Source organism: Cicer arietinum, chromosome 4 (assembly GCF_000331145.2).
Source record: "Cicer arietinum cultivar CDC Frontier isolate Library 1 chromosome 4, Cicar.CDCFrontier_v2.0, whole genome shotgun sequence".
Taxonomy (NCBI): domain Eukaryota; kingdom Viridiplantae; phylum Streptophyta; class Magnoliopsida; order Fabales; family Fabaceae; genus Cicer; species Cicer arietinum.
The window spans coordinates 15880380-15893422 of record NC_021163.2 but is presented as its reverse complement, the minus strand read 5'-3'; the positions used below and the strand labels follow the sequence as shown (position 1 = coordinate 15893422).

Here is a 13043-nt window from a genome sequence, read left to right as displayed (position 1 = left end):
TTCAGCACCGAATCTGAAGGAAACAGAGCTTGTAAGGGAAACACAGAAGCAGAGGTTGCAGAAACAATCCTCTGCTTCGAGTAGTAGAAGATCTTCTTCTTCATCTTCAACTTCAAGTACATATTATTTTTATAGTTCATCGTTAAAGAAAAATTCTGGATCTTCTAGTAGTGGTGTTAGAATTCGTCCTGTTTTGAATCTACCTCAAGCTTATATTCCTAAAGTTACTGCAAGATTTTTTGGATTTGGTTCATTGTTCTGTAATGGAAAAATTAAAAGAAAGAAGAAATAGTAGAGATAGTTGTTTATTATTTCATTTTAAGATCGAATCCTATGATTTTAGTTCATGTATGTATGTATTATAATATCATGTGAAGGTGATTATTAATTCAAGGAAAAATGATTAGATAGATTAGACCAAGTTTAGTTTTGAAAATATCCATAGCTTTAGTTCTAGACAAAGTTACAAATTTAAATTAGTCTTCATATTATTAATTAAAACGTTACTTAGTTTAGTATTTATTTTGATAGTAATTATATTTTTCAGATACTCTTTCAATGATTTCATGGTTAATTTGAATTATTGACTAATGTAATTATCAAAGTAACAATGTCTTAAGTTTTCATTGTTTAAAATGGTGATTTATCAAAAATTAAATACTTAAGCAATTTTAGAAAATTATTGCAGGGGTGTTGATTGTAATTTTGGAAAATGAAAACTACACTTGAAGTATGAAGATGGACAAAAAATAATCCATGCATATCAATATGTTTAGAGCAAAGGAGACAAATAAACAAGGAATCCTTCTTTAGTGGTTACTTCCCAATTCCCATGCTTTTTCTACCTTGTATTCTTTTTCAAAAAAATTCTGTTGATAATTACATGTGACTGCCTTTTGTTCATTCATTATTGATTGAAGACTAGTGTTGGGGGCTCTATTTTTTTTCTTCATTTTGTATGTTCATAAATATCATTAACAAACTATTTAATGGACCCCCCTGATTTTGTTTCTTTTTGTTTTGGTGTGCCATAAGGACAACTCAGTTCAGTCAAAAAGAATAGGATATAAAAAGAAACCATTGATTAAGCTACCACCTCTATCTCTATTAGCTTGTCAATCTATACAGTGATAGTTATATTTTTTTTTACTTTTTCCCGCTTGTTTTATACAAATTATACTGATAGTTCATAATTCATAACCCCACTAACATGGCCCATTCTTTGAATAATTTAGCAATTGCCTGTAAATGGGGGAGCCACAAGATTTTTTATAAGTTTATTTTGCAAAATTGTGAAGTTACGTATGATTGAAAAAGTTTTGTAAATCTATTAAGTGGACTTATTATTAAGAAAGTATAAATAAATGAGTGTTATTGTCATGATTATTATACATTAAATTGTATATTTTGTGTTAAATTATATTAAGTGGGCTTATTCGATTTTTTATATATTAAGATTCTTATTATAAAAAAGTTTTTAAATAATATATTAAATATTAAAATAGAATTTAAATAATTTATTTATTAATTCATTAATTTATTTAAAAATATGTTAAAGTACTTATTTAAATAAATTAAAAAGAAATAAATATATAATTAAATTAACATTTAATACCAAATTTTAAAAAATGTCGAACTTAAGCTTAAAAATAAATTTATAACAAAAGTTAACAATTATTTTTTTTTTTTGTCAACAAAAGTTAGTTCACTCTAACCTACTTATACCATTATTATCTATTTAATCTACCAATCAATGATTTCACTTATCATTGTTATTATTATTTTGTATTATTTCACTGTTTTATTTTAATTGTTCAATTTGAGTTGTGTGCGAATTTTAAGAAAATTATTAGTTTTGTTGATAAAATGAATTTTTTTTTATTTAAATATTTTTATTAATTTTTGTTAAATTTTAATTAGTGGAGATATAATAAAAAATACTACTACTTTCTTTGTCTCAAAGTAATTGAGTAATTTAATTATTTCAAACATATTAATAAAAATGTATAAATAAGAAAAGAGAATACTACTTTTATAAAATTATATTTGTTAGATATTAATATTATAAATACATAGTAAAAGATATTATATTGAAAATGACACAAATAATATTAATTAAACTGTATAATTACAAATAAGTGTCTTGAAAATTAAAATGATCAATAATTTTGAGACAAGTACAATATATTAGTAAAAAAAAGTTATTAATATTGTATTGAATTGTGAAATAACAATAATTTGAGACATCGAGGTCTAAAATCAGACAAATGGAGTATTTTCTATATTTTATTTTCAAACACGGCCTATTATTTGAATACACAAGTCATCCATGAATGACTTTATAGAAGATTTGACTATTTGAATGTCTTATTTCCTTGTTCTTAGGAATGGGTCCACATGACACTATAACTCCCCTGAAGGTTCTTTAAACAGGAAATGGAAATATAATATAACAAGTTTAAAACAAAAGATGTAAATCGAGTTAAGTAACAGAGTTTATGAATCAATTTTTCGAAGAGAAAAAATAACATTCAGCTTATATTGCTTACATTTAGTTCTAAATTGTAAATTATGCTTCAATATAGTGTAACCAGGATCTGAATCTTTCTTCGAGGGAAAATAAGCAGTGTTAAATTAAAGCCTTCAATTGTTGTGTAAAGTAATGATGAACAGAGAAATGGAAGGAAGGAAAACATAATAATTTGAAACTGACAAAGCTGTCTTACGGTACAATGGACAACATCAAAAGAGGTTTTGTACCATAAAGATACCTTTCCATGAACCGTTATTGTTATAATGCTTCATTCATCTTGAATTACGCCTTCATATATTTGAAAATTGAAATTGCTGTCTAATCTCTTGAATGCAATGGTATTATAAGGCTATTTGTACAATTGTACTCTGCAATTAGTGTTGCATTTCACACTTTGACCAATATGTCGCCGCATACTGTAATGGTACTGATTAATGTTTATAACAACCAATACCAAACATCAGTTTTGAATTATGATAGTCTAGTACTGCCTTATAACATGTCCAATGATGGAAATTTCAAAATATAAGCTTTGAATTATAATATGTTGTTAATATGATAGAAATAGAGACTATCAGAAATTGAGTCTAGTAGAATAAGTTAGACTCTCACAATGTTATGAATCTGAATTCGAATATTACTTAGTGTTCGACGCTTCTCAAATTAAATTATCTCTAGTGGAATAATCTATCCAAAAATAAAAGATAAAGAGGTGAAATTTGGAGTATCCAAAATAAAAAGATGATTTAAAAACTGAAACATCATAAATTGGTTTGCTTAGTTAAGATCTTTAGGGTATGTTTGATGCGCATGATAGAAAAAAACACGATAAGAGATATAAAATTGTATATGATAGGATAGTGACATGATAAACATTATTACATTTTGCATTTGATACACACGATAACCAACATTATCACATTTTATTTTGTGATGTATTTGATACACATCTCATCATGATATGATATAATATATATTATATTTAAATAACAAAATTACCATTATGAACAATTATATATTAGTTTTTTCAAAACTAACTTATTATATTTTAAATATTATAAATTAACAAAAAAAGACCAAATAAGTAATGAAATAATTTCATATTAAAACTATCCATTGACACTACTAAATAAAGAATTTATATTTTAAAAACAAAATCATGAGTAATTAAATAATTATATTTTATTTGTTAGAATGTAAATAAAGATATGATATATATTATATTTAAATGGCAAAGAATACTTTGTAAATAAATTATATTTCTTTTAAAATTTCAATTAACTTTCATATTTTAATAATTGTAAATACAAATTTATTAAATTATATAAAAAAAACAAAATTACCCTTGTGTAAAATCATAACATTTTTTAAATTAATTATTAATATTTCATTTTTAAGTTTAATATCAAATTCTATTAATTATTTTTCTATTTGATTATATTTACATTTTTATATTGAAGATTATATTTTATAAAATATTTTTATATTTATATTTTATTATATTTTAATTTATTTTTTAAATTATATTATATAAGGATAATTGAATAAATTATTGTTCTTATCATATCCTATTGGTTTCTAACCCAACTCATATTCAAGATATAAATTTTAACTAGAGAGACATAATATGATATAATTTTTGATTAATTTATCAATATCATGTTGATTAATCAAATACTAAATTCAGACATAATATGATAACTTATTCATATCATGTCTTTTATCATATCCATCAAACGGGCCATTAAAGAACTTGTGCACGAGGGGATATGGACAACCATAACATAGCTTACTGAATTGGTTATGCAATCTCCTCAATTCCAAAATCCAAATAATCATCCATCATTCATTTATCAATCGTTCACTCATTGATCAGGCTAATGGAGGTTGCATTTTTACTTAAATGACCGCGTAGTTATTAAAAGAAATAATTCGTAGTTCGGCCAAAAAAACAAATAATCTTTGATCAAGGTTTATTATTTATCTAGTATCAAAATTCAGATTCTTCAAAATAATTTATTTTTAACTAAAACACTTTCACCATGGAGTCCAACTTAATAAATGTCATATATGTGGAAAAGTAATGCAAATTTGGGCTCACAGTATAATTTGAGACATTCTCTAAAAAAAAGAGTATATAATTTGAGACATAAATTAAATTTTAAAGAACGGTGATCATTTGAAGACAGCGAAAGAAATAGCTATAAATGAACAAGAAGAAATGTCATGTTGTACGCGCAACGCAAAAAGCCAAAATTAAACAAAACCAATTTCTATATATGCAATGCATTAGAAAATGGACTTTAAAATTAACCAAGACAAATAGTTACAATTTGCAGCAACAACAACAACAACAAAAAAAACAAATTGAATTGAGACATAATTAAACATCTAATTAATTGTGTTTGAGGTTGTTTGTTACCGTGCTGCGCCATGGGTAAGGGTGACATTGAGGCAGGGTTTCCCCAAGCACATGGCAGCCTTTATCCATACATGATTGAATCACCTGAGCTCCGATGGGGTTTTATTCGCAAGGTTTATCTAATTGTTTCTATTCAGCTTCTTTTCACAGCTGGTTTTGCTTCTTTATTTGTGTTTTTTCCACCTGCAAAGAACTTCGTTCTCTACAATGATTTTAGCCTCTTCGCCTTGCTTGGTTCTCTAATCTTCACATTCATAGGTATGTAATTAATTAAAGAAAAAAATAAGACTAAGATAAAACTCGTTTATTTGATTGAATGTTGTGTCTTTGGACATTATGCATATGCAGTTTTATTGGTGTTGAGCAAATATTACAATAAACATCCGGTGAATCTGTTTCTACTTGGTCTCTATACTCTTGGCATGTCTGTTACCGTTGGATTCGCCTGTGCTTTTTCCCAAGGTATGATTCTATATTCGATTTATTAATTATTGTAAGTATATGTCTCATTTTCTCTCTAATAACTAATGAGTGTTGTGAATTAATAATGTGCATGGGGCAAACAGCAATTGTGGTCGCAGAAGCAGCATTTCTAACGGGTGCGGTGGTTGGTTGCTTGACCCTCTACACATTTTGGGCCGTTAAAAGAGGCAGTGATTTTAGTTTCCTTGGCCCATTCCTCTTTGCTTCTCTTATGGTCATGTTGTTGTTTGGACTTATTCAGGTCAATATTAATTTGCTTCATTTTTATTTTTATTTTTTTACATTTAGTTGGATACATAATATATCTAAATGTTTATGATTGAACAGATGTTTTGCCCTCTTGGACCAATGGGTCGTATGGTCTATGCTGGAATGGGTGCATTAATAATGTGTGGTTTCATTGTATATGATACTTGTGACCTCATTAAAAGATACACCTACGACGACTATATTTGGGCTGCCATTGCAATCTATGGTGACATTATCAACCTCTTCATATATTTGCTTTCGATTTTGAATGACCTTTAACTTTAAGGCAATTCATTGAATCCTCTTTTTTAACTACTATAGATGTAACATGTTTCTAAATTTGCCTCTTCTCTTCCATTCTATGTTGACATTCCTTATTGCACTCTATCATTTTTGCTTAATGCCAATGTTTTAATTAATTTGTATATTATATTTTCTCCCATAAATAAGGAATAGGTAAACCTCGGACAGAATTGTGAAATCTTATATTCAATTCTCACATAATATTCAACCTAACAATTTTGACATTTATCAATTCAACTAAGTTTTTTGAATAGGTATTTCAAAAAAGATTAATAATTATGCACATATTCGGTTCATTAATATTTATCATGTAAAATTTGAGAGAAGTTTTTAGATTTGTGGGCTCAATTCAATTCAGTTGTATCTTTCATTCACATTTTGTTGCCATCAAGAGAGTTTGATAAAACTCTTAGATTCTCAAATTTGGAACATAGTACTTCCACACAATTCGTAGGGTTCACCAAGCAATCGTTATCGATATTTCACCATAAAAAAATATAGTACTCTTTTTAGTCGTGATCCTTATATATCGTATTCACAATCGAAAGATGATAATATTAATTTCAAGAATCATTAAGGCAATTTAAAGAGTCTTTTTGTTATAGTCTATAACACTTACATTTAAATGAAATTGAACTGAACCGACCCAATAGACAATGGGATGATATGCTAAATGATTAGAAGATAATTTAAAACTTTTAAAAAAATAAAAATATTTTATTAAAAAAATGATTAGAAGAGAATTTAGTCTAGATTAAATAGATTATTTTTTACACTTTTACTGATTTTAAAAACAGCATTTTTAGCTGTTAAATTAAAAAATAGAGCACCGCAATATACTAAGAAATTTAAGTCAATCTATTTTTGTTTATAGAGTTACCATAATTTATTTGATAATTTTAACATAATGTTTTTAAATCTTAATTCAACTGAAAAATAAAAAAAGATTTTAACTTAATAAAAATTATATTTTTTTAAAATAAAATGTATATTTCATAACTAATTTATTATGAGTAACTTTTCATTCTAATAATTTATTTAAACTAATTTTTCAGTCAAAAATTTATTTTTAAAATTATTTTTTAAAATAGTTATAATTTAAATATAAAATACTATAAAAATCATTTAAAAAAATTGTAATAAACAGTCATATAACAGGAAAATAGCTTCAAATGCCAATTTTGATCGTTCAACGCATCATTGTCAATTAATTGAAAATTACAAATACAGAGGATGACATTTCCTCGTAACTCAAAAAATTGGTTACTACTTATTAGTATAGCAATGCAAATTCACAATCCTAACCTAACAATTGTATTGCAAAATATAACGTGAGGAAATAATCAAGCATTTTTTACTTTTATTGTGACATTTTTTAAGCCTATAATAAGGGGTGGCATGAGATGTTTTTTTGTCATAATTTTTGTTTTAATTAAAATATAATTTTTTTAGAAGAAAAAGGAGTTTGATTAGGTCATTGGCATATGTAGTATATTAAATGAGTAAGTCTTAATATATTATAATTTAATAATAAAGATGAGACTAAATTGATTTATTAATGTGATCCGGACATCAAGGATAAATTAGGTTGGACGAGACTTGTTAATTTGACAACTCTACTCATATTAATTAATTACTTGATTAAAAATCTAATAGTTTTATTTTTTAATTTGACAACTAAATAGTTAAAGCTCTTAATTTATAAATAGTTAATATAATTAATTTAATATATATATATATATGTATATATATATATATATATATCTATCTATATATATATATATATATAAAATATGATTTAGAATCTATTGACTCTAAGAGTATAACTCTAAAATGAATGACTCTATTTAATAACTCAATATAAACAATGAATTTTATTAATCAGTCTGTTAATAATTGACATAATATATTATTGATCAAACGAACAAAATTTTATATAAATTTAAAATTCGTAGCTTTGTAATATAGCTATCGTTTTTATATGTTAATTTGAAATTATTGTATTATGTATTAAATAGTTTAAAAAATTTACAAAAATTTGTGGAGTTGGTTTACTTAATAAAATATTTTGATTTGATGATTAGAAAGTGAAATTTAGTGTTTATAATTAGTTATATTAATAATCAAACATACAAAATTTTATATAAATCCAAATTTTGTAACTATGTAATCTACTCATTGATATTCACTTATATTTTTTTAAAGTTTATTGTATGTTCATTTAAAATTATTTAATGAAGTATCAAATAGTTTTAAAATTTTATAAAAAGTGGTAGAGTCAATCTACTCAATATGGTTATTCTTAGAGTCAATAAATCTCTCTAAAATTTTAATCTTATGCGTTAATTAAATCCAATGGTTATTATTAATAGTTTTCATTTATCATAATAACTATCAGTTCTCACCAGATACACTCCCTATATTATATATATATATATGCTAAATAACATCAGAAGTCCGTTAACTTAATTTCAGTTAACGTTTTAGTCATTTATCTTTTGTTAATGTTATTATTTTTTTGTACAAAATCTCAAAAAATTCATCAAAATTTTCAAATAAAACCCAAAAAAATAATTATCATCTTCAATATAATGTAAATTTCATCAAATACATAACTTAAATATTTAAATAAACTCATATTTTCATTATTTATTTGATGAATTTGATGTTGTTGGAGATGAAAATATGAGTTTGTTTGAATATTTGAGTTATGCATTTGATAAAATTTGCATTATATTAAATATGATAATTAATTTTCTGGTTTTGTTTGAATATTTGAATTTTTGTAAAAAAAAAAGATAACATTGTTGATATTTTAAAACATAAAAAATTAAATTGTCACTTAAAATTAAAATAAATTATCAAGTCGAGAAAAAAATAAGATAAAAGACTAAAACGTTAACTGAAATTAAGTTTAAGGGACCGTATGTGCTATTTAATCTCTCTCTATATATATATCCACATAATTATATGAAATATTTAATAAAATATAAAACAAAAGTTTTATTAAGTAGTACAAATCTATTTGATAAAGGAGTTAATTAACTGAATTTATGGAAAAGAGAGATATAACACAACTTATACAAAAGTAATTATTTGAGTGTAAAATAAAACTAAATTGATGTCATTAAAACAAAAGTTATTAGTACCTTTTTCTCGTCTTAGCAATTATTCTAGCAAGAGGGAAGAATTATTTTGACCATTCACAAAAAACAAGCAAGAACATTTTTGTCTTCACTTACAAATATAAATCAATACATGTTAATTCTTTTATCAACTTATTTTCTTAATTGATTTTTGAATTATAACTGGATTGTGTGAACATTTCATGTAATGTCTATGTGTATAGTAAACAAAATTATATGATCATGTTAAAAGTTGAAGCGATTTTTGAATGATAATTTGTCCCAAAATCAATAACATTTCCATTTTTTTTTTATGGACAAATATGAATATTGTTTAATTAAATTAGTAATTTTCTCATTCACCATAATTTAAACTTAATATTTTAAGTGTTCAATATTTTTCGCCCGTGACTCAAATTAATTGAACTACGCAATTTCTATAAATTTTGAATATTACTCAATCTAATGTAATTTTTACATTCTTCTTCTAAAGATCGTTAGTTGAAATTTAAAGAACCAATTTGATATTTTATAGATGAAAATTAAATTGGAACTAAACTTCTTATAAATAGATGAACCAAATTTTTGATTTGTAATAAGAACTTAGAACCTACAATTAATTATAGAACATAAGATCTTAGAGAAATTAATGAGAAGTTAATATTTACTTTTTACTATTTTCTCACATTACTTTGAATATAGGTTGTAGATTTACCTCAAGAACACCAAAAATAAAATTTCTCGAAGTGGTGTGACGGTATAGGTGAAACAGGAGAAGTTATACGGTGAGATTCAACTTCTCTCATTGGATGAGGAGAAATACCATTGAAATAACAAATTATTATATTTATACAAATAGCGTTGCACATTTTAGCCACAACAGTACATATCAAAACATGAAAAAAAATCAAATAACAGTATAAAGTAAAGTATGCAATGTTTAAAAAATCGGTTTAATAGGCAAAATAAAATTTTAAGTTGTTTTTATAATAAAAACATAATTGATAAAAATGTTTTGATTTGAAAATATTAGATCAATAAACTTAATTTATAATGTAAAATTAATAAATTGATTTTTTTTACTTTCTATTATAACAAACAATTCTTTATATTTACTTTTTTTTTTCTCGTATTTTTTTATCTTCTTACAGTCTCTCACCTATTTTCTACTACTGTTACTGTTGTTTTTTTAGTTTTGAAAAACAGTTTAAAAATTACAATTTATGTCATCGAATATATTACTGAGTTGAGTCGCGGACTAAGCCGCTCTCTTTAAGACGTTTTGCAGTGCTGCCCAAATGGTACAAGACATATTATCAACCACGAAGTCCCCAAGATAAAACAATTCAGATTCACTGTATCAGAGTTCCACTGCACCATAGGAACCCGTTCTAGAATTACACCCTCAATATAATAGTTAAAGTCGCTCTCAATATGACGATTAAAGTCATTCGCAATATGGTACTATGACCACTCATAAATCAAAAGAACTACGGTACAAAAAATCGCTCTAAAAGACTACGTCACAAAACCGTTCATAATGATTTTAGGATCATTAAAAAGCCGACGGGACTACGACTTAAAAATCGCTCTAAAAGGATAGTGGTATTAGGACCATCCAAAAGTCGACCAAACTACGACATAAAAACCACTCTAAAATACGAAGGGGCTACGACATAACAATTGCTCTAAAAAATTGAAGGGACTATGGCATAACAACCGCTCAAAAATCGAAGAGACAACGATACAAAATCGCTCATAAATATCAAAGGGACATAAAGAAATAGGAGAAGTGGCTCATAAATCAGTCGAGCATAATAGAAAAGAGAGAAAAGAAAAAGTTGAGAAATGCATCCAACTTTGGTGTACTTTTCACTTGAAACTCATTATATAATGATGGAAACAAATCCACATATGTTTTCTATCCAATGTGGGACTTTAGGATTTATAGTGTTGAAAACTACTCAAAGTATTAGAGTTTTCCAATGTGGGACTTCAAAAAAAATTAAATTCACACATTAACATGCTTTATGTTCCAACAATCCCCCACTTGAATTTAAAGAAATATTTCTAAAAGCATCAAACGTTTCTATAAGATCGTGCATAAACAAAGGTGTCTATTGACTTGAATCTTTGCATAGTAAGTAAGATTCTTATTCAACAAAAGTGACTCGTAGTCTTGAACTCTATTTGTGACATCAAACTCACACACAACATTTGCATAGGGTGTATTCTCAAAAGTCCGTACATTAACGACTCTACACGTGTATCTCAGTATAGTGAACATTGTAGGAATTCTGCCTCGAAATTACATAGGAAGCGGTGCCACATCCACATTCACATAGGCGAGTCTATCAAGAGTACTCGTGTAGCTAGGTACTCCATGTTGAGACAAACTCTATATTTAAAGTTTTGATAAAAATAAACAAAGGTTAATTAAGAAAGTTAATTATGATTCTAAAATGTTATGTTAATTTAACATGTGTTTTTGAGTGGATTTAATTAAGAACAGAATCAAGCAAAACAGAAAAGACAGCAACAAGACCATTCTGCATCAAAACAGAGAATGATCTCCAGCTTCAAAAATTGTCCATCACAGCATATTGGTCAAACTTTTTCTATCTCTTTAACAAAGAGTCTGCCCTGGAAATTTATTCATATCTAATCAGTACATGACAAGGAACAAGTAGGATTCATTCAAGCTCAAGAAAGTTATCAGATCACTAAAATAAAAGAACTCAAAGACAGACAAACAATCAAGACAATTTGTAACTCCAAAAAACAAACTGTCAAGAAAGTTCGATCAACCTTGACATACGACAAGACAATTGCAAAGGACATCTGGAATGATTAAAACGGGAACTCCAGTTTGATTATTGAAGCTCAAGAAAGTTCAAACTGACAGACCCAGAACGTTAATCGTTCTCCGTTTTCTGCACAACTCCAAAAGCAATGTATCTCACCTGAAATAGCTTATAATTCTTCTCCAAAATTCTCTAGCTACACTCAAGACCCAAGATTGAGAGTGTACCATCCAAGATCAAAGAAGAAACGTCAAAGGCTTTTTCTAAAAAGGGCAGAACTGCTTTAAATGCTAAACCAGAAAAGTCAAAAAGCAGTTTTCAAAGAAGGATTATTTTTATTCTGAAATAATGGTTCAGGCAAAATACATAGCACCTCCAACAGTTCTTTTGTACCTTCTTTCAGTGCCTCTACAGCCTATAAATAGAAGGCCAATATCCAGAATCAAAGCAAGAAATTCAAGTGTTGAAACATCCACAAATCAATCACATACATACTTGAAATTCTGCTCATTCGCAAAAACAGGGGCTGTCATACATTCTGCTATTTTTCAAAAACAGTTGGTGATTCATCTTCATATAAAGATTGTGTAATTAATAACAAACCCTTTGTAAAGAATCAATTCTCAAACAAGAGTTGAGAAATCTCAAATTCTGTCAAAACAATCAAATTGTAAAAACTCAAACTATAAGAGTTTCTTCATAGTTTGTTTAAGATTACATTCTATCAAGGTTAGATAGGTGTTGTTATTGCTTTCTGGGTGGAAAGTAATAGAGATTGAAATAGATCAAGGTTGATCTAGACTAGGTGTTGTAAGATCAAGAAGGTATTTTGTTTTTAAACACATAGTGGAAAATCTCATAGTGTGAGGACTGGATGTAACCCACGTTGGGTGAACCAAGATAAAATCCTTGAGTGGTATTCTCTATCCTATCTCTTTATTTATCATACTGAATTGACTAACCAAGATAAAACATAAACTGATTTTCTGTTTTAAGCTAATCAAGGAACGTTCTCTGTTTTACATCAAAAACCAAGAACGTTCTCCGTTTTCTGTTTTCATAACCAAGATCAATCTTGAGTATTTTTCTTAAGTTTTAACAGGAATTTTTAAAAGGTGCATTTA

The 13043-nt window shown here is 26.5% G+C and overlaps 2 protein-coding genes across 2 annotated transcripts in view; both read left to right on the top strand.

Moving 5' to 3' along the window:
• Positions 1 to 292, top strand: part of LOC101506517 (uncharacterized) — a 769-nt gene extending 477 nt beyond the window's left edge. The window contains exon 2 of the mRNA XM_073367264.1: positions 6 to 292. Within this exon, the coding sequence (XP_073223365.1) occupies positions 6 to 292 (287 nt within the window). The remainder of the gene's footprint in view (positions 1 to 5) is intronic.
• A 4564-nt stretch (positions 293 to 4856) lies between these two features.
• Positions 4857 to 6173, top strand: LOC101493197 (protein LIFEGUARD 4-like). The gene is made up of 4 exons (XM_004497017.4): positions 4857 to 5213; positions 5304 to 5417; positions 5522 to 5679; positions 5766 to 6173. The coding sequence occupies exons 1-4, from the start codon at positions 4967 to 4969 to the stop codon at positions 5964 to 5966; spliced, it is 720 nt and encodes a 239-aa protein (XP_004497074.1). The 5' UTR covers positions 4857 to 4966; the 3' UTR covers positions 5967 to 6173.
• The last annotated feature ends 6870 nt before the right edge of the window (positions 6174 to 13043 follow it).